This window comes from Numenius arquata, chromosome 10 (genome assembly GCF_964106895.1).
Source record: "Numenius arquata chromosome 10, bNumArq3.hap1.1, whole genome shotgun sequence".
NCBI lineage: Eukaryota > Metazoa > Chordata > Aves > Charadriiformes > Scolopacidae > Numenius > Numenius arquata.
The window spans coordinates 21,360,405-21,386,872 of record NC_133585.1 but is presented as its reverse complement, the minus strand read 5'-3'; the positions used below and the strand labels follow the sequence as shown (position 1 = coordinate 21,386,872).

At 44.7% G+C, this 26,468-nt stretch overlaps 1 protein-coding gene across 2 annotated transcripts in view; it reads right to left on the bottom strand.

Annotated features, from left to right (window-relative positions):
- Window positions 1-26,468, bottom strand: part of PCDH15 (protocadherin related 15) — a 383,455-nt gene that overhangs the window by 83,688 nt on the left and 273,299 nt on the right. For both annotated transcript variants that reach the window (XM_074155034.1, XM_074155035.1), the window contains exons 21-22: window positions 16,607-16,747; window positions 13,995-14,107 (exon numbers count right to left, since the gene is read on the bottom strand). In XM_074155034.1, the coding sequence (XP_074011135.1) occupies window positions 13,995-14,107; window positions 16,607-16,747 (254 nt within the window). The remainder of the gene's footprint in view (window positions 1-13,994; window positions 14,108-16,606; window positions 16,748-26,468) is intronic.

Genomic DNA, 26,468 nt, shown 5'->3' with positions numbered 1-26,468 from the left:
AAGCCGGTTGTTTTTGTGAGAAGACGTGACACTTGCCAAGCAGCGCAATCCAGCCCCAGCCACCCAGAGAAGGCTTAGAAACAGCCTTGGTGAAAAAGAAGGGCACTGCTGTGACTTCAACACACGATTAGGATTCACAGCGTCTGAATGTATTTTTGTCTGATAATGTTTGCAACACCTTATTGAGCCTCCGAGTGCAACCGCCAATACGGTCATTACCCTGCCAGCCACAGGCTCTGATCACACCTGACAGTATATGGCTGTCACTGTCACCTGCGTGGGACCGGCGGGGACTCACACAACAGCACTGACTTCTTTGGCATACTTCACGTGAAATGGTCGCCTTCTGAGCTTCTGAACAAAAAACCTTCTTAAATATGTAATTCCTGATCTTCCACCCCTCCCAATACATGGGTGTCCACCTACATACAGTCACTGAATGTAAGAAGGCCCCCAGCATTAACACCATAATCCACTTGCAACCCATGAATCTTAGGGTGAAATGGGATAAACAGCAATTAACGCGTACTTTAGCCACCTCAGCTGCCACTCAGTCTATTCATAGTCTTAATCTTTCCTCCTGAACGCTTTCCTTCACGCAAACATCTTTTGACCATGGCAAAATAAATATATTTCTATACTAGTGTTTCATAGAATCATAGAATGATTAGAGCTGGAAGGGACCTTAAAGATCATCCAGTTCCAACCCCTCTGCCCTGGGCAGGGACACCTCCCACCAGACCAGGTTGCTCCAAGCCCCATCCAGCCTGGCCTTGAACCCCTCCAGGGATGGGGCAGACACAACTTCTCTGGGCAACCTGGGCCAGTGCCTCACCACCCTCACAGTAAAGAATTTCTTCCCAAGATCTCATCTAAATTTCAATTTAAAACCATTACCCCTTGTCCTGTCACTATATTCCCTGATCAAGAGTCCCTCCCCACCTCTCCTTGTAGCCCCTTCAGGTACTGGAAGGCCGTTATAAAGTCTCTCTGAAGGGAAAGACCTTATATATTTCATACATTCATGTGGTACTTTTCTGTAACCGTCACAGCAATGTGCAATTTAAGTTGGTCAGTCTTCACTTTAATGTTTTGACAGAAATAGTAAATGGTATCTTGTCTTATCCCCATCCAGGGGACCAGGAGAGGTACCCATCACCCCAGCACAACAAAAGCCCTGTAGGATCCCTGGGGTCGGGGTGAAGCCACATAACCTGCCCAAACCCTTCCCAAGAAGCGGTGGTGGGAAAATAGGGCACGGAGGCAGCAAAGTGTCAAAATGGAGCAGCTTCAATTGCTTTGGGCCATGCCGAGATAAGATTGGTATCCGATGGCCTTGGATTTGGAAAGAACAAAGTCATTCAAAACTGACAAAATATATCACAGAATCGTAGAATTGTCTGGGTTGGAAGGGACCTTTCAGATCATCTAGTCCAACCATCAACCGAACTCTGATAAAAACCATCACTAAACCATGTCTCTAAGCACTAGGTCAACCCGGCTTTTAAATCCCTCCAGGGATGGGGCCTCAACCCCTTCCCTGGGCAGCCCATTCCAAGGATTAAGAACCCTTTCCCTGTCAACATTCTTCCTACTATCCAATCTGAACCTCCCCTGGCGCAACTTGAGGCCATTTCCTCTTGTCCCATCGCCTGGGACTTGGGAGCAGAGACCGACCCCCCCTGGCTACAGCCTCCTTTCAGGGAGTTGGAGAGAGCGAGAAGGTCTCCCCTCAGCCTCCTTTTCTCCAGGCTGAACACCCCCAGCTCCCTCAGCCTCTCCTCACAAGACTTGTTCTCCAGACCCCTCACCAGCTCCGTTGCCCTTCTCTGGACCCGCTCCAGCCCCTCAATGTCTTTTTTGTGGGAAGGGGCCCAGAACTGGACACAGCCCTCGAGGTGGGGCCTCACCAGTGCCCAGTACAGAGGCACCATCACTTCCCTGCTCCTGCTGGCCACGCTGTTCCTGACACAGGCCAGGATGCTGTTGGCCTTCTTGGCCACCTGGGCACACTGCTGGCTCATGTTCAGCCCACAGTCCACCAACACCCCCAGGTCCTTTTCTGCCAGGCAGCTCCAGCCACTCTGCCCCAAGCCTGGAGCGCTGCAGGGGGTTGGTGTGACCCAAGGGCAGGACCCGGCACTTGGCCTTGTTGAACCTCATCCCATTGGCCTCGGCCCATCCATCCAGCCTGTCCAGGTCCCTCTGCAAAGCCTTTCTACCCTCCAGCAGGTCGACACTCCCATCTAACTTGGTGGTGTCTGCAAATGATGTACAATAATACGTCTTCTGTCCCTCTCTTCTGATTTAGTTACCCCTGAACAAGATTTGCCTGTATTTCTTTCAGGCCTCTATTGCATTGCTTACTGCTGCAGAATGAAACCACGCCATGAAATGTGTTTGTTCCTCACAAAAAAAAAAGCAACCCCAAACTAGAACAACAACAGGAATAAAATAAAGTCATTATTTACACAGAACCACTGAAAGAGCATACAAATTATAAAAGAACATCATCTTTTAATTAAGCTATACCTCAGTTAATATTGAGGGAAATGGAGACTGAACATATACCAAATACATTGTAGGGCATAATGATTTTTAACGTCCAAAGAGAAATTTTAACTCTTCCTGTCGTTTCTGCTCATTTTTTCCCTCTGCTAACACGTCAGACTCTCATATATTTTTCAATTTGCCTGATATCCAATATACTTTAAGTTCACCACGAAACTTTTCTATCTCCAAAAGCATGAACATGAGATTTAATCGAAAATTAAATTTAAAACCAGCAAACCCAACAATAAATTGGAAAATTGGTTTAGTGCTGAAGTTTAATAGTGATGTGTATGTACACTGTATTAGACACTTCAATCGACTCTATTTTGTGGATTACATTTTAGTTCATGGATGTCTATAAGCATATCTCAGACCTTGAATTTTATTTTTTTTCCATTTAATTACATTGCTAGGATTCTCAGCTCAACTTGATTAAAACGTCATTTGGAACTCTTCTGGCAGAATCATCTCCCTATCTTCTCTCACGTTACAGCTTCCTAAAGTGTTCTGGCCTTAGCTACTTTTAAATCTCAAGGGCATTTTTACCTGAAGCTATTCCACCCTCTTCTGCCTGAGACATGTTTCCGAGCAGCGCACCCGTTCCTGCACACATTCTTTCCATCCGGCTCCTCGTGGGAAGTGATTTCATTCGGCTTTTTGTCTGGCTGATGCTTTGCATTAAAGAGAAGCCACGTAAGGCATTAAAACCAACTGAAAGTATGTATTTTTCTGCAGAGAAGTGTAGGCAGAGCACTAGTGTGTCTAAAATGAGGCGAGCTAACAGTGAATTATATGGACAATAAAATAGCTAATAAAAGCTCTACAAACAGAAACACTTAAATTGGTCTGGCTCTGCAGCTGAGTTTTTAAAATTGTGAAAAAAATGTACAAGTTTCTAACTGGTGCAGCAATACAAAAAGTAAAGAAATAAGCAAGAAGTAAGCACCGTGATGGCAGCTCTTTTAGTCCTCTCACCAACGCATTTAGACTATTCTTGCCTTCCTGTCCTTGCTCAGAAAAAGGAGGACTTAGCCACATTTTAGAGCAATAATTGATCAATTTCTCAAATTTTCAGTGTCCAGCATGTGCAACTGTAACAATCTGAACAGTTTGACAGAGACAGTGATTCTTTTTTTCTGGAAAAAAATATTTCCTCCTTAATTAGATGTATTTTTCAAGCAGCGTATCTTCAAAATGTCCTGAAAAGACTCATCTGTTCCTTACTGTACTTCATATCCTCACTTTCTGTCCCAATTCTCAAATTGGTCCAAGACATTCTGACCTTTTCATGGTCTTTATCTCTAAAACAGATGACAAGGGAGTCTGGACATCGTTACAGTGAGCCCCTGTCAGAACCTATTAGCGTTTAAACCAGATGTAAAATTTTGTTCCTGTGACCTCTCTGTCATCAGGCATAACACATTTGTCTGATCCCACCAATCTTCCCAAATTAAAGGGAAGGACATGAAGACATGAAAATTTCTGCCAGGATTACTACAGAAGCAAAAAAGGAAAAAACCAATTCCCATCAAGCACAAGGTAGGACACTCACATACTTGAACCAGTCAGACCAAGGGGTATCAGTAGGATCAGTTCTAAGACCAAGGATAACACTGTGGCTTTGCGTTCTCATAATACACTGCTGACAGGGATTAATACCACATTTGTATATTATTTCAATTCCATAGTCACATTCCCACAGTGATGTCGTTCTACGTGTCATCAAAGTGCAAGGTGGTGTTGAAAGCTCTGCCCCTCAAGCTCTGTCCAAGCACAGCAAGGCAGGTTCCCTCCTTGGACCTGGCCCCTTTGCTTACCTGTTCTACTACTCCCAGGTATCATGCCTCTAGATTCATTTCACCGTATATTTCATTGAAAAAAAACCCACATAAAATTAAGAGTTTCCTTTTCATTTGGTAAAAAGAAGTAGAAGATTTTAATGAAACGCCATGTAGCACTACTGGAACAAGGAAAACCAGGAAAAAAAGATGATCCTTCTACGATACTGTAATCATCTGCTACCTTCCGTGCTAATTTTTCCATGGCAAACCACGCTTCAGTGTAGGGTGCTGCACCTGGGGAGGAATAACCCCCTGCACCAGGACAGGTTGGGGGCTGACCTGCTGGAGAGCAGCTCTGAGGAGAAAGACCTGGGAGTCCTGGTGGACAACAGAATGACCATGAGCCAGCAATGTGCCCTTGTGGCCAAGAAGGCCAATGGCATCCTGGGGTGCATCAGGAAGAGTGTGACCAGCAGCTCAAGGGAGGTCATCCTCCCCCTCTGCTCTGCCCTGGGGAGGCCCCATCTGGAGCACTGGGTCCAGTTCTGGGCTCCCCAGTTCAAGAAAGACAGGGAACTGCTGGAGAGGGGACAGCAGAGGGCTACAAAGATGATGAGGGGCCTGGAGCATCTCTCTCATGAGGAAAGGCTGAGGGACTTGGGTGTGTTTAGTCTGGAGAAGAGAAGACTGAGGGGGCATCTGATCAACGCCTATAAATACTTAAAGGGTGGGTGTCAGGAGGATGGGGCCAGTCTTTTCTCAGTGGTGCCCAGGGACAGGACAAGAGGAAACGGGCACAACCTGGAACATAAGAAGTTCCACCTAAACATGAGGAGGAACTTCTTTCCTGTGAGGGTGGCAGAGCCCTGGAAGAGGCTGCCCAGAGAGGTGGTGGAGTCTCCTTCTCTGGAGACATTCAAACCCTGCCTGGACACGTTCCTGTGGGACCTGCTGTGGGTGGACCTGCTTTGGCAGGGGGTTGGACTAGATGATCTCCAGAGGTCCCTTCCAACCCCATGTGATTCTCTGATCTGCTGTGGAAATAATTTGATTTCCTAACTTTTATAAACCACACGCTTTCTTATTTTTTATTACAAAAACAAAATAAGTACCAGGAGAACACCACCATAAAACATTGATTCCAAAGGCAAAATCACACATATTTTCCTCAAGCCAAGAAACTGACTTAAAAATGCACGTTGGAATCTATGCATCATTCCTCTAGCTTTAGCTTGAGGAAAACATTGACTATTTTTGCCCCCCAGAGAAATGCTGCATCAAAAATGTTGCTAGTGGTATTTCACTCTTTTTCATGTCTTTCATTCACAAAATGTAAATGTAAATTCCATTATGGGAAGGGAGGGAGAAACAGCAGTAGTACTTGGATATTCTGGGAAAGGATTACCCAAATGGATGCTCTTAATCTGCCATCATTAAATAAAATATTTTTGAGGGACCAAAGTAAAATCCCGTGCGCTCCCGTTACAAGAGCACTACTTAAAATGGCAGTGAGCTCTAACAGGAAGGAAGAAAAAGAAAACGTAAGTAAACAGAGGCTTAAAATAATACAGCTCACGAGCCGCCTGATGAAAACCCAACTGCATCTAAGGCAGAAGTTTATACCCTGCCACCAACTTGATCTCTTTCTACCAACTTGATCTCTTTCTATGACCATGTGACCCGCCTTCTCGATGCGGGGAAGGCTGTGGACGTTGTCTACCTGGACTTTGGTAAGGCCTTTCACACCGTCCCCCACAGCGTTCTCCTGGAGAAGCTGGCGAATCATGGCATAGACAAGTGTACTCTTCACTGCGTAAAAAACGGGCTGGATGGCCGTGCCCAGAGAGTTGTGATCAATGGGGTGAAATCCAGTTGGCAGCCGGTCACCAGTGGTGTCCCTCAGGGCTCAGTTTTGGGGCCAGTCTTGTTTGATATCTTTACTGATGATCTGGATGAGGGGACTGAGTGCACCCTCAGTAAATTTGCAGATGACACCAAACTAGGTGGGAGTGTTGATCTGCTGGAGGGTTGGAAGGCTCTACAGAGGGACCTGGACAGGTTGGATGGATGGGCCGAGGCCAATGGGATGAGGTTCAACGAGGCCAAGTGCCGGGTCCTGCCCTTGGGTCACACCAACCCCCTGCAGCGCTCCAGGCTTGGGGCAGAGTGGCTGGAGCTGCCTGGCAGAAAAGGACCTGGGGGTGTTGGTGGACTGTGGGCTGAACATGAGCCAGCAGTGTGCCCACGTGGCCAAGAAAGCCACCAGCATCCTGGCCTGCATCAGGAATAGCGTGGCCAGCAGGAGTAGGGCAGTGATGGTGCCTCTGTACTGGGCACTGGTGAGGCCCCACCTCGAGTGCTGTGTCCAGTTTTGAGCCCCTTCCCACAAAAAAGACACTGAGGGGCTGGAGCGGGTCCAGAGAAGGGCAACGGAGCTGGTGAGGGGTCTGGAGAACAAGTCTTGTGAGGAGAGGCTGAGGGAACCGGGCATGTTTAGTTTGGAGAAGAGGAGGCTGAGGGGAGACCTCATTGCCCTCTACAACTCCCTGAAAGGAGGGTGTAGAGAGGTGGGTGGTGGCCTCTTCTCCCAAGGGAATAATGACAGGAGCAGAGGAAATGGTCTGAAGTTGGGGCAGGGGAGGTTTAGATTAGATATTGGGAAGAATGACTTTCCTGAGAGAGTGGTCAGGCACTGGAACAGGGAGGTGGTGGAGTCACCATCCCTGGAGGTATTTAAGGAAGGTGTAGACGTGGCACTTCAGGGCATGCTCTAGTGCCCGGGATTGTTGGGTTGTGTCTGTCTGTGGGTGGGTGTGGAGTGTGGCTGTTTGTTTTGTGTGGGTTTTGTTTTTGGTGTTTGAGTGTTGTTTTTTTGGTTTGGTTTGGTTTGGTTTGGTTTTTTTTGTGGTTGGACTCGATGATCTCAAAGGTCCCTTCCAACCTAGAAGATTCTGTGATTCTGCGCGTGGTTTCACTTAGGAAGCACCTTGATTCCCTGAGTAATACCATTCTGCTTATAGGAAACAAGCTATGACTTCTCAAACTACTTCTCGAAGCAGCATGTCAGAGATAAATAAGTAAATCAGTAAGAAAATAGCTTTTGAAACCTCACTGTTTCCCACAACCCAAAAATTTTTCCTTCCCCTCCAAACCCCTGGGGTACACGGTTTGGGTTTCCCTCCCTGTCCTGCTCTTGGTTTGAACAAAGGAACACTCTCAGCTCCTCTCCTTATTTCTGAAGAGAAATTATGACTCCTGGTTTTTTAAGACATGCATAGATTAACCTGTTTCTCTCCATGGAATAACTTCTTTTTCTTAATATTTGTATTTTCTCTCCTGCCTTGGAAAGAAGAATGACCGAGTTAGTAGGATACCCACGATCAGAAAAGCACAGTTGCTTCTGGGAAGCCTCAAACGTTCACAACATTGTGGATGCTGTTCCGTGCCAAATGGCACCTTTTTGTAGGATGCACCAACTTAGAGGGATTTCAAACATGAACCGCTACCCATACCCTCAGCGCCTTTGCACAGGATTCCCCATTTCCCATTTCCCAATGAGAATAACTGTCTGAGCAGCAGTTAAACCTGAGAACGGGGAAAAGCCTCTTGGAATAACACTTCCAGTTCACCCCTGGTATGCCTAAGTAATTTTGTTTTGTTAAATCCTGTGATACATAGCTATTTGCTTGGACGATATCTGCCTACAGTGTTGATGGATTTAATTAAGTGGAAAACATTAGATTGTATCTTCTACTGAGCCAGCGAGAGGTCCACATGTCGCAAAATCTCACATTTTAACGGGAACACATTTTCACAGCGTAGCGTTGTCGCTAGTAGAGCAATAAAATGCCGAACAACATTTTCATCAAGTAATATCCTCAAATTTGCAACTTCCCATATTTCCTTACAAATTGGAACCAAACTTCAGATTACCATACAACTGGACACATATTTTCAAACAGGTTGGGGACCTATAATGCCATACTAACAGAAGCTAAAAGTTTCCAGTATTTTCCTTCTTCTGCTGTGAAATGGCTGAACACCTGTTTAATGTGCCCACAGGCAATAATTAGGAATCAATGATGCTGCTTTCAGTTAACATTTCATTTCCTGCTACAGCAGCACATTGCCATTAGCAATGACCTTCTAGCTGCAGAGGATGTGATATTTATTAATTAACAAAACAAGAAAAAGAGCCCAAGTCCCTTTGAACTTTTACTTTTTTAAAATGAGACCGTACTCATAAAGAGGACAAGCTTCCTAAAAAAATATCTCTTTATATTCATCTGAGGTTCACTTCACATCTGGTCTTCACTGTTCCGTAGCACTGCTAATTATGATCTGTTAATTAAGAAATGAAAGTGCTGCCACTGCCTCTTTGGAAGAAATGGAAACTTCTGGATCAGTTACTTGAGTTCAATCAAGAGGTGATCTGGGTGGAGCCGTCAGGACAAGAGAAATAATAGCTTGGGAAGGGAGCGCTCAAAACAGCTGATTTGATTTTCCCAGGCAAGTGATTTAATGCCAAAGACGTGGCTGTTTCACCAGCACTAAGCAGAATGAGATCGAAGTCAGCATTAAAAACCTTAATAAACTGTGGGAACAGCCGCAGCCCGTTTTGGGCAGCGATGCAGAAAGTCTCACACATCGTGTGCCGGCATCCCTTTCCTCACCCCCAGGCCCCCGCTCACCAGGCTGTCACTGCGGCCGGAGAGGGGCAGTGGAAGTGGCAGCTCAGCCTTGTCCGGACGCTGCTGACGCCTGCCCGGTGTGTCAGGCTGCACTCTGCCTCCTTCTGCCATCAGCGCTCCGGAGAACCAGCAAAATCTGACCGACTGCTAAGCACCCCGCGGGGAGATGGAGTGAGAAGAGCAGCAGCAGCAGCGTCCTTCCCTGGCAGCAAAAGGTCAAGCAGGCTCAGAGGCGGACTAGCCACCAGCCATTAAATGTCTCCATCTTATAGGCCTTTGATTCTTTTTGATTTTTGCCTCTTCACACTTTGCATTTTTGGTGAACAAGCAAACAATGCTCGGTTTGGGAAATGCTTTATTTAGTGTTTAGACACTGCTGCTGTCCACTCGCTCAAAGCCACGTTTAATGTCCATGGGAAGGATCCACATCGCTAATGCAGTTAAACTCTGCAGCTTCAAAACAAAGGTGCAGGCTGGGAGCACAGGAGGACCTGCAGCACCAGCTGAAGTGCAGCAAGGGCCCTGAGGCTCCCATCTAAGAATGCACTAGAGAGGTGTCTGTGAGAGCTGCAGTGTATCAGTGTCCCCAGAAGATGGTCACATGCAAGGAGCATTAGGCATGGATCATCTGGCCCTGACTGACTATGCTAACAGCCTGCAAGCCCCTGGGGTGGCATCTTCACAAGCTGCTGGACCACATCCTGCAGACCTGCTGGCTGATGCTGCTCTGCTCCTAACAGGGTGTGAGCGCATGGAAGAGGAATGTCCTAACACATGCTGCACCCTGGCTGCTGGGATGCTTGGCTTTGACTTGCTAGTTCCCACCAGAAGAGTTGACTGGTTGCAGCAGGTATCTTTCTGATGTACTTTAGTGGTCGTCACAGGTTCATAGAATGCTATGGGGTTGGAAGGGACCTCTGCAGATCATCTAGTCCAACCCCCTGCCAAAGCAGGTCCACCCAGAGCACGTTGCACAGGAACGTGTCCAGGCAGGTTCTGAATGTCTCCAGAGAAGGAGACTCCACCACCTCTCTGGGCAGCCTCTTCCAGGGCTCTGCCACCCTCAAAGTGAAGAAGTTCCTCCTCATGTTTAGATGGAACTTCTTATGTTCCAGGTTGTGCCCGTTTCCTCTTGTCCTGTCCCTGGGCACCACTGAGAAAAGACTGGCCCCATCCTCCTGACACCCACCCTTTAAGTATTTATAGGCGTTGATCAGATGCCCCCTCAGTCTTCTCTTCTCCAGACTAAACACACCCAAGTCCCTCAGCCTTTCCTCATGAGAGAGATGCTCCAGGCCCCTCATCATCTTTGTAGCCCTCTGCTGTCCCCTCTCCAGCAGTTCCCTGTCCTTCTGGAACTGGGGAGCCCAGAACTGGACCCAGTGCTCCAGATGGGGCCTCCCCAGGGCAGAGCAGAGGGGGAGGATGACCTCCCTCCACCTGCTGGTCACACTCTTCCTGATGCACAGGAAGCCACTAGGAATGAACTATATTTTATCACCCACTTCTCATAAAGCAACAACTCCATGTTGTATTTCATGGTTCTCAGAGCTCTTTGCTTCCCTTTGCTGTTTTACATGGATAGCCCAGCAGCATTTAGAAGTGTCCGGCAGAATTTACAATGCAAACAAAGAAGGTGGGGGGAAAAAGAGACTCATTAATTTGTCCCCAAATTACAGGATAATGCAGAGGGAGAGCTAGTGAATAAATTGCCAACGACTCTCATCTGCTTGCCTGCTGCCTCCTGTTGGAGTCAGTTTAAGACATGGGTAATAATCAATCAAATCCTCCCGTGGTATGAAGAGGACTCCAAGCAGAGACCCCAACGCGCTGGTGTACTTCTGACAGAGAAGGGGGCTGACAGACCAACAGCTCAAGGAGGAGCTGCACTTTTATCTCCCTATCTGCCTATCGTAGCCATGCCTTTTTGATCATGCCATCTGGCCCCCTCTCTCCTATTCTTCTGTATTTATTTCTGATTTGTAATACACGCTGCAACTGTGCAGGCAGCTTTATTCTGTAAAGCTGTTCGACTGCCACCGTCTTCTAAATACACAGAAATGAAGTTTGTAAACAGCTAGAAATCATCCAGAATCATCTGGAATCATCCAGATTATGACAATTAGGCAAGCAAAGATCAATGCTAATCCACTCTAAAGCCACTAATTCTCAACCCTTCAGAAATTCTAATATCCGCATCCAACAGTTTGTCATTTTGCAAGCAGCACCATTACTCTGTGCTGACATTCACCCTAAAGATAGGCTATGTCAACTGAAAAATAAGGTTATATGAAACCTGCCAGTTTCGCCTTGCATCACTGTCAAGAAACCAAGCACAGAGTGCAGTTTGCAGAGTGTGACAATCCCTGAAAACCTTAGGAATCAAAACTAGCCCTGCTCCAAAATGTTCAAGAGAGTCTCAGAGCCAAATCAGAAAGTTTTGGGGGTGTTTTCATTTAATTTCTCACTTTGAAGAAAATGAGTAACTGCCTTAGCTGCCCCCAAAATGTTTTAAGAGGTGGTTTTTACGACGGTGTGCATCAAAGAATTTACCAAGAATGGAGGAGCCCTGTTCCTTTGGAAAGAGAAACCAGGCTATTCAGCTAATCCTGATGAGTTCGCAAGGAGGAGAAGATAACATGGGTTATTCAGTTGTCACCTACGGGTGCTAGGGGATATGAGCCACTTTCTACTTTAAGCTTTCTCCGCTGCAGTGAAATAAAGTTCCCTTCTCCTGGGATAAAACTGGAGCTCAAGGTGGCCGCAGGAAGTGCGAGCTCAATTCGTTTTTCAGAAGGCAACGCAAACCCTGCCTGTGCTCCTTCATTCTGAAGTCTTTTCTCCCAACCCTGCAGACAAAGATGCTGTGTCGGTTGACGTGAGAACTGCAAGATGCCTCTTTGACATGGCAGAGATGGACCACACCATGCTCTCGGTACTCCTGAGGCTGGGCTCCTGCTGGATTAGCTCCGTGGCTGCACTGTAGGCTATCCTAAACCAACAAACATGCTGGAGCGTGTCACACTGCTGAGGGATCACATTTGTCACCAGAAAAAGATTCAAGGACAAGCTCCTTAAAAGTGAAGGTCATTCAGAATCAAGTTATAACAGAAAAAGGAAACAAAGGGCGTTACTAAGTATGCCCCTAGCAGTGACCCCCTGGCTGGCTCCTGAGGGTAGTAGCTTTTGTAAATTAGCATTTACCCAAAATGTGGAATATCTTGGAAAGGTCTCATAGCATCATATTTTCATGTCCTTCTGTTGAACATAGCTAGACGTTGTTCTTTTTCCTCACAGCTACGCATATAGGACCTGTTCACTTTTTTCTTGAAAATAGTAACACAGAAGGTTAAGTCTATTATAGAAAGGCTTTAAATATTATTCAGAAACTGCATGTGTTCACATGACATCTGAAATTACAGAAACAAATGGAAACATTTTTATTTAAAGGTCATAAAAGTTGCTACATTACCCAAACTACACTTCATACATTTGAAGATATCTAATAAAATATAGGGGGCAGCAGGAATAATCTCCCTCAAGAAAATTCCTTCAGCAATGGATTATCATCTGCACTATCATTAAATGCAAAGTTTATAATTTTGCACTATTCTTTCAGATTTCATATTCCTGTTTCAACATTAAATACAAAATTAGTACAGCATTCTGCCATTTTTCATTTTCTTTAAGGTATTCTTCAAAATGGCAATACCCTAATCGTGAGGAATAACAGAATGCACAACATGAATTTTTTTCTTAAAATGTAAAAAAAATATTAAACCCCTTAAAAGAGCTGAGCAAGTCCTCTCATTAGGCTCTACTGAGGCCAATAATGTTCCCTCCAATTTCTGATTTCCTGCAGTACTTAGTGTTGGAAATGTTTGTACAAACCCCATTATATTCAGACACCGATTACGTCACTGCAGTTGAATCAAGAGCACATATTGCAGCAAGGCTGTAACTTCTCGATATCGGTAGGCTGTGGGCATTGATCCCATTACTTCCTATTACTATACAGATGTCAGAAGCTGTTTATGAACACATTCTCCGTAACAAAATTTAACAAACTAGTCAGCCCGGGCACCTACTGGTTTGGTTTTTTTTTTACTGAAGAAAATAGGGTTGATGTTATTAAATTGTCAGAGGGCAAGCTTTGTCAGATGATGACTCTGTACTACTAATAAATATCATCTCCACTTCTACTGTCAAAGAGGCCAAGTCTGAATTCTCTCGTGTCCCACATGAATGGCGTACAGAATCAAAACACGCTCAAGCAGACCGGAGGAAACTTAACCTAGAGGCACGGTGATCCCAACCACAATTTCAATGCATGACATTTTTTGTTTATGCACACGACTGACATTTTAAACAGCTTCTGAGAGGGTAATTTCAAACCAACCTCTCCTCACTGTCACCGTCACCTACAGCCCAGATCTTTTCAGTTGGAGACAACCTGTTAAGAGGGTAAGATTGCACCGCTATCTGATACGATTAGGGAATGGCCGGCTGCCAAACAACTTGTGGCTAAGAGAAAGAAGCAACTCTGAAGTATTTTGCCACTCTCACTTTGTTAAACAGGAGCGCTGCAAAAAACTCCTGCATGTACTTTCACACAGTTGTGCCTCTGGTGGACTTTGAATGCTGACTGCTCTCTCCTCAGAGCAGCATCCGATTCTATTTCCTAAAGAAGAGTTAACACCAGTAAACGTCATCAGCTTGAAGGACACAAGATTTTGGGTCCTTTGGTTCAATCCTTATTTTTGTGTCTTATTTCCTTTCATAAGCCAAAGCGAAGCAGCGGAAGGAACAAAAGTAGAGGTATATGCAGGGGAAGCACTTCCACCCTTACAACATACACCCATACAACAAGAGTATTTTTGTAGCTCACATATCTCAGACTAGCATTCAAAGAGGAACTTACTTCAACTTAAAAAATAACAGTTATAATGTGAATGAATAAATGTTTTACCTGTATTCATCCTGCGTAAACCGTGGAATTACTGAAGGCTGCAGTACAGCAATTTCTACGGTAGTGGTGTTGAACTTCACGGGATCTCCATCATCATATGCAATGACCACTAGCTATAAACGATACACAAAATCACTCTTTTAGTATAGGCAAGAGCATTTTTTATGTTGACTTGCAGCAATACTTCTTGTATTTTCAGGGTCTAACAGGTCGGATGGGATTTTCTTTCACTGCACATCATGTATTGTATAAGAACAAAACATAGAGGAAAAAGGTGACAGCCATCCGCAAGTTGAACCATCTGCTAGAAAATTTACAGGAACGCATTAAACTGGAATTCAAATCCAACAGTGTTTTACAAATACCTCTCCAAAACACACTGCCAGCTTCAGGTATGTTTTTCAGGGGATTCCCTTCACATCTAACCACACACTGTGCTTACTCAGAACTCCAGAATCAATTTCAACTTCTTTAATGGTACATAGTTCAGTTCTAGATTTACCCATTTTTTTTTTTATTGAAAAACCACCTGTAACTCCCAATAAAACAAATAGAAAAAGCACTAGGTAAGAATTCTGTGTTGCTGACATTAATATCTAAAACTGAAGTCTGATATCAAAATGAAAAAATTAACATTACCTCCCCCCAAAAAAATTCTCTTAAGAAAAGAAATCCTCTGTATGCTAAAACATGGACAACACCAGAAGACCTTCTCCAAAGGTGGCATATCATAAACCTTTTGCTTTTCTCATCTTTACTCATGTCTATTTGTTTATTTAATCTATGCTTTTCTGCTGGGACGCATAGGTTCCCCTGTTTTCAGCTTTCATATGAATGCAAGCTATCTGCTAGCAAAAGAATGAGAGACCAGTCCCTGAAGATGGAGTAATGGACGGTTTTCCCTCTCTCTAAACCTGTCCTTATTTCAAGAGCTCACTAAATGGAGCAACTCAGCACCTCATTCTAGCAAAGGGTTTTCAACTCATTTCTGCGAGTCCAAGCTATTCTCAGAATAGGTTGGTGAAGAGACAGCTTAGAACAAAAGACGGCAATTTTTCAGCCAATGTAACAGGAAACTCACCAGCCCAAGGTGTCATAATTGCAGAAAGCACGAGTATGTTAAAAATCGCCTGGAAAAATTCACGGAAGATTCAGTGACAGACACAACCCCAATGGTCTAGATGCAAATACTAGCTCAAAGTCTCCACAACACTGATTTCTGGAGTCTTTTCTGTGCTTCTTCCCTAAGCGTCCATATTTTCTGAAAAGTATTGCTCTGCTAAATTTATCATTGGTCTCCCCTAATATATGGAACACTGGAAGAGGCTGCCCAGAGAGGTGGTGGAGTCTCCTTCTCTGGAGACATTCCAAACCCACCTGGACACGTTCCTGTGGGACCTGCTGTGGGTGGACCTGCTTTGGCAGGGGGTTGGACTAGGTGATCTCCAGAGGTCCCTTCCAACCCCACAGCATTCTGTGATGCTGTAATAGAGCTGAATTCATACAGAAATGTAGCTCCATGTCCATGTGCACGTCACCTGTGTGTCATGTATCTCAGCTTCAGAAAACAGCCACACAAAATAATTACTGAGAAGTAAAAATCAAAAAATGCAACAACAGAAAAGCTACGCTCTGGTGATGTTAACCAAGAGATAGTTCTTTTCCCTGTAGAGTTTTACTATCTTAAAAATTCATGTTTACTATGTTAGTTAGAGATTGAAAAGGACTCAAATAGCAGTGCCCTAAGTTCCTAAAACAGTGACAGCATTACAATGCTACTCAAGCTCACAATAGCACTTCAGGAGACACTCAGAAGTTGAAAACAGTGAAGCAGACCGCTCTATTCCTTACAATGGAAAAGTATGCAAATAAACTCCTCTTTAATCCTCATTTCAAAAATAAATAACTGAAAGAAAAACTAAAACACACCTTAAGGACCATACAGAAGGATGGCAGTTTCCAAGCAGGGAAATTACATACAAGTCCTCATACACTATAGATAAGGGTTTTTTTTAATTTATTACTAACACATTTTAATTTTTAACTACCTCCTCCACTCGTGGACTTAAGAAGGGAGATCTGTCCCAATGATGTTTATTAAAATTGTAACTTACTCCGCATTAGCTACACTTGAGAACCCTTCAGGAACAACAACAACAAAACAGTAATTTAAGTCTCCTTAAAGCCCATGTTTTTACATTACAGCACTTGTGCACAGAGAGTCCCAAACTATCCAACTGGGCAGTAACTTTCTTTGCAAGATTTCTTGCCGATTCTTACAAAGTTCTCATAAAATTGCTACACTGAGAGCCCCACTGAAAGCCAAGAGATCAGCAAGGTAACTTCCAAAAACTGAGGTTTCCTGTAGCTGCCTCCCTGGTTCTTCTGCCCTTGTAACAGCAGCACTCTCATCCCATTCCAGACATTCCTGAAAGCAAAACGGCATGAACCATGTGCCAGGAAGAAAATAAGGAAAGAAACAAACAAAAATTTCCCATCTTTCTATGCAATACAAAGCAACACAGAGGTTGAGAAGGTAAAAGGAAGGTAAAAGGAATTCTATCAAAGGCAGGCAACATCTCCCGACAACGTACAGCTATATGAGTTCATACCTTGAACACGGTACTTGGCTCTTCATTGAGGTTCACCCGGGTTACTACACGTCCTGAGTTTTCCTCCACGTCAAAAATGCTGGCGCTGTAAGGGAACTGGACAACGTCGACTTTGTACCGGACTCGACTTGCTGGTGTGCCCTGTAAGGCAAGCACAAAGCAACTTGCGTATTTTTACACATCTCATGAAGTTATTAAATCATTAAAGTGCACCATTGGCAAACAGACCACCACAACCAAAACTTCCCGCTTGCCTTCCTCAGAAGTGGGGTTGTTACTAAACATCCCCCTCGCCTTCCCTCCAGATACCTTACAGTGACACCCGAGGGGTCCAGTAAGAAACGTGACCAGAGGTCTGGAAAGAAGAGAGCTGAAAAACCCGTCTACTGCAATACAGACAGAAGCAGTGGTCTGTTTTCTAACTACTGACATTTTTAAATAGCAGAAGACGATTGTGGCAGAAGGTTGGATAATCTACCTTTCAACAATATTTTAACGTATTGTAACAACTCCTTTGAAGTTCAAGAAACTTCTAAATAGCCTAAAAACTCCAGCACTTATTAAGCTTGTCCTGAGAGTTCCAATGCCTTGTTGGTGAAGACGGGAATATGTGTGTTATATAATTTTCTGACAAGTCAGTACAGTTCTGCATATAGAGGACAGTCCAGCCTATGTGACGTTCACACACTTCTCCTTGGGAGGAAACAAAACGAAAACAGCAGCTGGTGGCCTGGGCAAACACCGTGAGACCTGAACGGGCCAGTTTTACTTGATCCGAGTCAAACAGCAGTAGCTGAAGGTTTCGCTTCTCACCGAAGCCGAGTGATGAAGAACTACCGTATTTCAAAATCCTCGTCTCTAAGCAGTAAAACACAGAGATTCCGACACAACGCTCTGCGGCTGAACTGCACAGGCTTTTCAGTAGCCCCGTCATGAACCCTCACACTGTTCAAACCCTGTTTCAGTGACAAGGAACAAGCACAGACAGCCCACACGTAGGTCAGAAATTGTCTGCATATACATCCCAAAACACCAAATTAAAAAGGGAATCAGAAGAGGCATTGCCAGAGGGTATAATAGATCAATTTTTCACATCAGTAACTCAGCATTTTCTAATAGAAGGCTATTTACTTGATTTAACTCTTTTAACACTAACTGCCTAAATAAATAACATGTCTTGTGAAGAATGAAGCTTCTTATAGAATCCATTATATTCCAATGATGGAATTCCAGCAGACACCCTCCAGGGACCTTCACAGGATGTGGAATAACAGCGTGCCCGTAAGCACAGCCTAAGAGGCAGCTGCTCCCACGTCAGAGGGACGGGAGGGCCCTGGCAGCTTGTGCTGCTCTGCGTGATCTGGGAAGTCCCAAAAAGCCAAACAGGTGGCAACGCTTCTCCTTGGGATCCCCACAGTCCCACCGTTCCCTGGTAGCACCCCAGGCCCTGCTGAAGCAGCCACTTTCCCACATGCGTCCAGAGGAGCTCCTCCGGTAGCGGCAGGATAGTCCCTGGCACCCATCAAACTTCAAACCAGCAGACACTTCTGGGAGGAATCACCCAAGATCTTTTTTGGGTGAGATGAATTGTACCATCGATAGTTACAGAGGATGTGTGGGAAACACTGAATTGTAGCAGGTTATTTCCATTCTCAGCGAGTTCCCCCTTCACCAGTATCGACAGTAATTCCACCGTTGTCACAGATTGACAGGTGATGTCATGGAAGGTTATTAGAGCAGTGAAGACTTAAATATAAATAAATATAAATATAAATATAAATATAAATATAAATATAAATATAAATATAAATATAAATTATGTACTAAAGAACAATGAGAAAAAGGGGGAACAAAGAAAGGGTTTAAAGCAAAGAAAGGACTTTTTTGCACACTGATGTCTGAATAACTATTTTTCAGCAGACCAAAGTCTGTGTTACCTGGATATGTAGGACAAGTTTGAACTTCACAGAATTCAAACTAGGTTATTTGCTAAATATATTTAGGAGTAGATTCAGGGAAGCACTTAGAAACGCGGGTCCTATCATCAGTATGATTTCAGTTTCTTAATGCTTCCAAGTCTAGACCTCAGATTCAGTTTTGACCTTTACATTGTATTTAAACAGACAAAATATCAGAGCCCACAGTTCCATTAATAGTGAACTGGTAATTTTCATCTGTATTCAATAATGTGGTATAAAGCAGCTTTGTTTTTATTGAGAATATATTCAATGTACCGTCTCAGCTACTAACCACAAGGAAACATTAAATTTACTTTTCCAAACAGCAATAGAAACGGCTGCAAAAGCCGTTTAAGCTCGCTAAATCATATCAGTATTTATTGTTACAAAAACGCACAGTCAAAATACACAGTTTAAACTAAAAGCTTCACTGGAACAGCTCCAGCACAGGCATTTTACATCACACTAATGCGTGCCCCAGAGCTGTAGAACGTGGTGCCAGATTTTGCCACGTTAACTTCTGATGAGCATGACTATTCAATGAATTAACCACACTTCAATGCAAGAAAAGTGACCCTTCGGTGAAGAACATTTATTTGAATTAAAAATTATAGGTAGCTTGTACGAATTTAATAAGTGGTATTAATTTTTTTACCGCTGTTAAAAAGGACAAGAATACTTAAGTCTAATAGTAAAAGACTGAGACAGAGGACAAGGTATCCAGGCCACGTCAGCCCTCTTCCCCATAAAACCCTGCACACGTAACACCTTGTATGTAAAGAGAAGTGAGACAGGGCTGGATGCAACCGAAACACTCACAGATGATCACAGAATCATAGAACTGTCTGGGTTGAAAGGGACCTTTCAGATCATCTAGTCCAACCATCAACCGAACTCTGATAAAAACCATCACTAAACCATGTCTCTAAGCACTAGGTCAACCCGGCTTTTAAATCCCTCCAGGGATGGGGCCTCAACCCCTTCCCTGGGCAGCCCATTCCAAGGCTTCAAAACCCTTTCCCTGTCAACATTTTTCCTACTATCCAATCTGAACCTCCCCTGGCGCAACTTGAGGCCATTTCCTCTTGTCCCATCGCCTGGGACTTGGGAGAAGAGACCGACCCCCCCTGGCTACAGCCTCCTTTCAGGGAGTTGGAGAGAGCGAGAAGGTCTCCCCTCAGCCTCCTTTTCTCCAGGCTGAACACCCCCAGCTCCCTCAGCCTCTCCTCACAAGACTTGTTCTCCAGACCCCTCACCAGCTCCGTTGCCCTTCTCTGGACCCGCTCCAGCCCCTCAATGTCTTTTTTGTGGGAAGGGGCCCAGAACTGGACACAGCACTCGAGGTGGGACCTCACCAGTGCCCAGTACAGGGGGACCATCATCTCGAGTCCTACTCACCACGCTGTTCCTGACACAGGCCAGGACGCTGGTGGCCTTCTTGGCCACCTGGGCACACTGCTGGCTCATGTTCAGCCCACAGTCCACCAACACCCCCAGGTCCTTTTCTGCCAGGCAGCTCCAGCCACTCTGCCCCAAGCCTGGAGCGCTGCAGGGGGTTGGTGTGACCCAAGGGCAGGACCCGGCACTTGGCCTCGTTGAACCTCATCCCATTGGCCTTGGCCCATCCATCCAACCTGTCCAGGTCCCTCTGCAAAGCCTTTCTACCCTCCAGCAGGTCGACACTCCCACCCAACTTGGTGTCATCTGCATATGTCAACTGCAGCGGCGATGAGGCCACTGTCTCTTTGAGCCCTCCAAGAAAATCCAGCCCGGGAAGGGTTGATTAGCCTGTACACTGCTCCAGTGCTCCAGCAAGCCTGCACCTGTAACGATTCAAGAACTGGGTCTGCCAGATGTGCTTTGGTGTTCAGTGAATTAATCTCTGAAGACCATGTTAATAGCTAAAAGTATGGGACCACGTGCACTAAAAAGTGCAAATCCTTGAAAACATGAGAAATTTCAGAGATCATAGCGTAGCACAGGTGACTGTACAGCTTTCCCTCTGGCATTCTCTTGAATGAGTTATTTTTCCTCGATGTTATAATTAAGAGGAAATTACCTGCTGAAATCCACTCTATTTGGTTTCAGAGTAATGGTCCTTATATATGCTTGGAAGACTAAAAGTTACCATCATCATTAAACCTGCACACACGAGGTAATTTGTTATTAAAATAAAGAAAAATCTCATCAGGTTACTGTTCCTGATATGACTGTCAAGTACACTTTTCTCTTGTCATTTCCAAAAATAACAAAACAGAGATTTATTTTTTATTTACTATTTTTTGGCATCAACGTAATTAGAAAAATCTCCAGAGAGATTTCCCAGGGAAATCTATTTAGAACCAAGATTTAATTATCTCAAATATTAATCATCTTTCATCTCTGCTCTAAATCAATTTAGATGCATTCCTATGTTTACAGCAAAACTCAAATATAGCAGATAATACTCTCAAATAATCCACAGAGCAAGTATCGTACTTGGCATGAACCATGCTCATTCTCTCAAACCAAAGTTTTCCGGAGAGTTCAAGACTCTCATGTGAAACTTACACCTACAGCTCATCCAGCTTCAATGATTTCTTTTCTTGCTGTGTAACTGCTTAAGTTTCCATTTGCTCTGGGGAAACACCTCTACAACTCCCTGAAAGGAGGGTGTAGCCAGGGGGGGTCGGTCTCTTCTCCCAAGTCCCAGGCGATGGGACAAGAGGAAATGGCCTCAAGTTGCACCAGGGGAGGTTCAGATTGGATAGTAGGAAAAATGTTGACACGGAAAGGGTTATGAAGCCTTGGAATGGGCTGCCCAGGGAAGGGGTTGAGGCCCCATCCCTGGAGGGATTCAAAAGCCGGGTTGACCTAGTGCTTAGAGACATGGTTTAGTGATGGGTTTTATCAGAGTTCGGTTGATGGTTGGACTAGATGATCTGAAAGGTCCCTTCCAACCCAGACAATTCTATGATTTGTGGCACAGCTTACAGGTAGGAAAACATCCCCGACTTTTACATTAGATGATCCGGCTGCACACGAAGGCCCTGAGCACATGGAGGCTGCACGTGTGCACTCTCGGGAAAACTCTCAACAGGCCCAGGCAGGCTGTGGAGAAACTGGAATGCAATAAAGCCAGGAAAAACACTGAGAAGTGTAACACAACAATGACTTCTGTAAGTTTTCACGTGTATCTCTTCAAGCAATTCAAAAGGAAGCCTGGAATCATTACTGCCATTATCCAAATGAGTAACAGAGGTACAAAACCAGAATGCCCTGGCCCAGGAAAGAGCAGGAAAAACTGCATTTCACTTTCATTTGCAGTCTACTCGTGAAGATCCCAGATGTGCATCTGGTACATGATCTGGATTTTATCCTTAAGTACGAGTATGGAATAGTGGCATAATGAATACAAACTTATTTACCAAGTCTCTGTACTCAATGCAACTCTTTGATTGAAGTCAGAAAACTTCTGAGGGTATTACAGATAAAATGTGAAACTGTAAGGAGTTTAATAAATTATCGCCACCTCTAGATTTCAACACAAATCTGAATGATTTGCATTGCGAAGAATTCACAAATGAGTCAAATTCTATTAAAAAAAATGGAAAGTGAGGCTAGAACCAAAATGTACAGGTGGCTGCACATCACAGAATCACAGAATCACATGGGGTTGGAAGGGACCTCTGGAGATCATCTAGTCCAACCCCCTGCCAAAGCAGGTCCACCCACAGCAGGTCCCACAGGAACATATTCAGGTGGGTTTGAATGTCTCCAGAGAAGGAGAGTCAACCACCTCTCTGGGCAGCCTCTTCCAGGGCTCTGCCACCTCCCTCCATTGGTTCCAGGAAGACCAATGGAACTTCCGATGGTCAAGTTTGTGCTCATTTCCTCTTGTCCCGTCCCTGGGCACCACTGAAAAAAGACTGGCCCCATCCTCCTGACACCCACCCTGCAAGTATTTATAGGCGTTGATCAGATGCCCCCTCAGTCTTCTCTTCTCCAGACTAAACACACCCAAGTCCCTCAGCCTTTCCTCATGAGAGAGATGCTCCAGGCCCCTCATCATCTTTGTAGCCCTCTGCTGTCCCCTCTCCAGCAGCTCCCTGTCCTTCTGGAACTGGGAAGCCCAGAACTGGACCCAGTGCTCCAGGTGGGGCCTCCCCAGGGCAGAGCAGAGGGGGAGGATGACCTCCCTCCACCTGCTGGCCACACTCTTCTTGATGCATGCTAGAACACATGTTCTTTGTAACATGCTCAAAGTATAGTGATGGGGCAGACCTCAGAGTAGGTGAATGATTTTGATGGGTCTTTCACCACAGGTATTGAATGGCACACTCATGTATATTCACCCTAAATTAATTTATATAATCTCTAAAATTTGATGTATTTTATTCTTTAGCATGTAACTCAACAAGAGGGCCTGAAATTCTGAATTACTAAATCTGGAAATTCTGAATTATTATCTGTTACAAGCTGAACACAAAAAGAACAGGAACTTTTAAAGCTATGAGATAAAATTACTTTAAGAACTCATGGAATTTGCAGCATGTTTCCCAGATACATATATCCATCAGACACTATTAAATCCAACAGTAATATGTTCTAAAAGATCAAATCCTGGACTGCTGGAAAATGCTTTTATCTACAACTAAGTACCTATGAAATCTCTAACTATCTGTTAGCATCTTACTTTTAGTGGGTGCCCATAGAACAATCAGGACAATTACTCTCAATTTGACAGAAGGGCTCCATTGAACGAAAACTTTACAAGGTGTTAGGAGATTGGATAAACCATTAAATTGGATGTTCCAGAGCTCTGGAAGCTGGCTGCTCATTAAAATTAGTGTTCGGCATCTGTTTCTACTGACATTTTAAATCAACAGAACCAGAATATGCAGGGGAATCGCCCACGGTAGAAATATTCCAGCTTTTACACTGATAAACCATACAAAAAAGGCATATACAGGAAGAGCAAACACCTCGCGTTGTATCAATCCTGGGAATTATTCACCTTTTGATAAACAGGGTAAGCAAACTATGCATCTATCAAATAGCTCATGTTGCTCTCCTTTCAAAATATTTGGGGGGTTAAGAGCTTTGAAGACACAGTCATCATCATCTGGTATCTTCCATCACCACGCCACTTCAGTAAAGTATAAACTCTTCACAACGAAGGGAACTCCTCTCTCCTCTCCGAGGATGATCTCAGGTGTCCTTGAAAGACTCAGGTCTGTGCACAGCCATCTGTACAGACCTGCTCAACACAATCACAGGGAGCCCCTTCACGCCAAGCAAAAAAGCAGCCACCATTCAAATCCCTCCGCAGGCAATTGCCTCATTTCTAATACAGATCTGTAAATTTTGCTACCTAATAGGAAATAAACCAGGTTTAAAGCTCTTTCTCATCACCAAAACCTTCTCACTCTTGAGACTAATCAAGATGACCTCTAAAGCTTCAAGGCAAACCATTGCTCTGCTGAGCATTTGGTTTTTGATCATTCCACGGAGCCACAAGAGTCCTTTTGTGTCCCTTTCTCTTGCTCCCGAGGTGACTGTCCCTGCCATTTCAATTCGCTCTGTACGGTAGTTTGTGCAGGGAACAAAGATACCATGCCTATTTTCGTAGTCATGTACAATACGGGTTAGCATTTATTCTTAGTTTAAGTTAAATCAAAACCCAAGATGAAGTCTGGAAAAGCAGCAAGAGGAAAGCAGTTTAAAAGCCATTTCAGCTGCGTGTCGGTGCAGACGCGGTGACTTGCTCAGATGGCCCAAGCGGTGTCTAGACACTGGTTCCACACGTTTTCACTTGCTACTCCTGAAGCATTTTAAGGAGCTCTGCTTTTGGGCAGGCCACTTGCCCTTCTTTGAGAGCTAAGCTCTCAAACTGAGCACTGAGAGGGGAATTATTATAAACAGTTCAGAGGACTCTTTCAGCAGCTGATGGACATTGAATTGAGGGATTTATGCAACTGTAACCAACCCTGATATGGGCCTCAGTTTTCTTCAGCTACAAAGGATCATCTGTTTGCCCAAGCAATAGATAGCAATGGATGATGGTTGGGGAGCCCTCAACATAAGAAGGACATGGACCTGTTGGAAAGAGTCCAGAGGAGGCCATGAAGATGCTCAGAGGGCTGGAGCACCTCCGCTATAAAGACAGGCTGAAAGAGTTGTGGTTGTTCAGCCTGGATAAGAGAAGGCTCCAGAGAGACCTTATAGCCCCTTCCAGTACCTAAAGGTGCTACAAGAAAGCTGGAGAGGGACTTTTTACAAGGGCATGTAGTGATAGGATGAGGGGCGATGGCTTCAAACTGAAAGAGGGGAGATTTAGATTAGATATCAGGAAGATATGTTTCACTATGAGGGTGGTGAGGCACTGAACAAGTTGCCCAGAGAAGCTGTGGATGCCCCATCCCTGGAAATGTTTAAGGCCAGGCTGGATGGGGCTTGGAGCAACCTGCTCTAGTGGAGGTGTCCCTGCCCAGGGCAGGGGGGTTTGAACTCCGTGATCTTTAAGGTCCCTTCCAACCCAAACCATTCTATGACTCTATACTAAAGACTGTGCTAATAAAATTCAGAAGTGTTGGTGAGAGAGTCAGACATGGACTTCATCCAGGCTTTGGGGACTCAAGATATCTCTGTAAGGACTCTATCTCCAAGAGAAACCAAAGCTGCATATATTTGTGTTAGCTAAAGCAAAGCAGCACTTCAAGATAAATATTTTTCTATAGGATATTATCACATCGACCTTAGTTGCTGGAATTGTTTCTTTGGCACCTCCAGCAGAGATGCAGTGTTTCTGTGGCTTCCCAGCCACACAACCCCCTTGCAGAGTTACGCACCCCACACAGGATACCTGCTTTCACCTTTCAACATTTTTGACTTTGTCTTTTGGTCAGGTCACTGTCTTCATCACAAAAGAGCCGGTGGGGAAATTAAACCCAAACAGGATCAGCGGAGCTCTTTCGGGAAAGAAAGCAAGGAGTTTACAGTGGAATAAAATCATCTCTCTCTCTCAGGTTTACCGTATTTCCGTCTGGGATTACTCATACACCCATTTACACTGCATACAGCAAGGCCAACCCATCTGGGACTCACTGGAGCCACTTTGGCAACACAAAGACAGCACGGCCTGCTTGAGAGACTCTGCACACCTGCTGCCTGGCAAGTCTGAGAGTGTTTTGGAGGCACAGCTTTACCGACAGGGCTCCAGAGTTGCCCTGAACATGACACTTAACCATGATGCCCAACAGCCTAAACTAATCCTCTCCTAGATATTGAGAAGCCCTGGATAAATAGACGCAGTCCTTGAGCTCCAGCTGGACAACACTTTTGGAAAGCAAACTCAAGATGATAGGAGGGAAACCCTTGACACACAACTGTCTCTGCTGTTTCCCACTCACACAGTGCAGCCTCCGAATCCAGTGTCACTGTCCCCTTAGCTGGGTTTGCTGTGACATCTCACCCGTCTGCTGCTTCACCACCACCCCCAAGCCAACAGCACAACTTCTGGCAGCTGGGCTAGACGCTACCTCCCTCTGCTCTTTCAGATCTCTGCACAACAAAATATTCTGAATATATGAGTACTTGTACCTCAAAGGGATTATTCAAATACTAAACGGCAAGTGTGCTCAACTCTCTCAACAATTCCAATTGCAATGTTTGTAAAATTGAAGATTTTGATTTTACTAGGTATACCAGTTATTTAAAAAGAACTGAAGATGTACTCAAGCTTTTCCGTGGCAGCCGAATAACCATGGCTCTAGTCTATCACCAGAATTCCCTCTGGCTCCCTTGGCCTGTTTTTGTTGCTTTCTGCTTAGTATTTTCTTACCCTTTACGTGTACGGTGTCCAGAATGAAATGTAAGCTCTTCTGGGAAAGACAGGGTGAGCAACCATAGGAGGTACTAAGTAA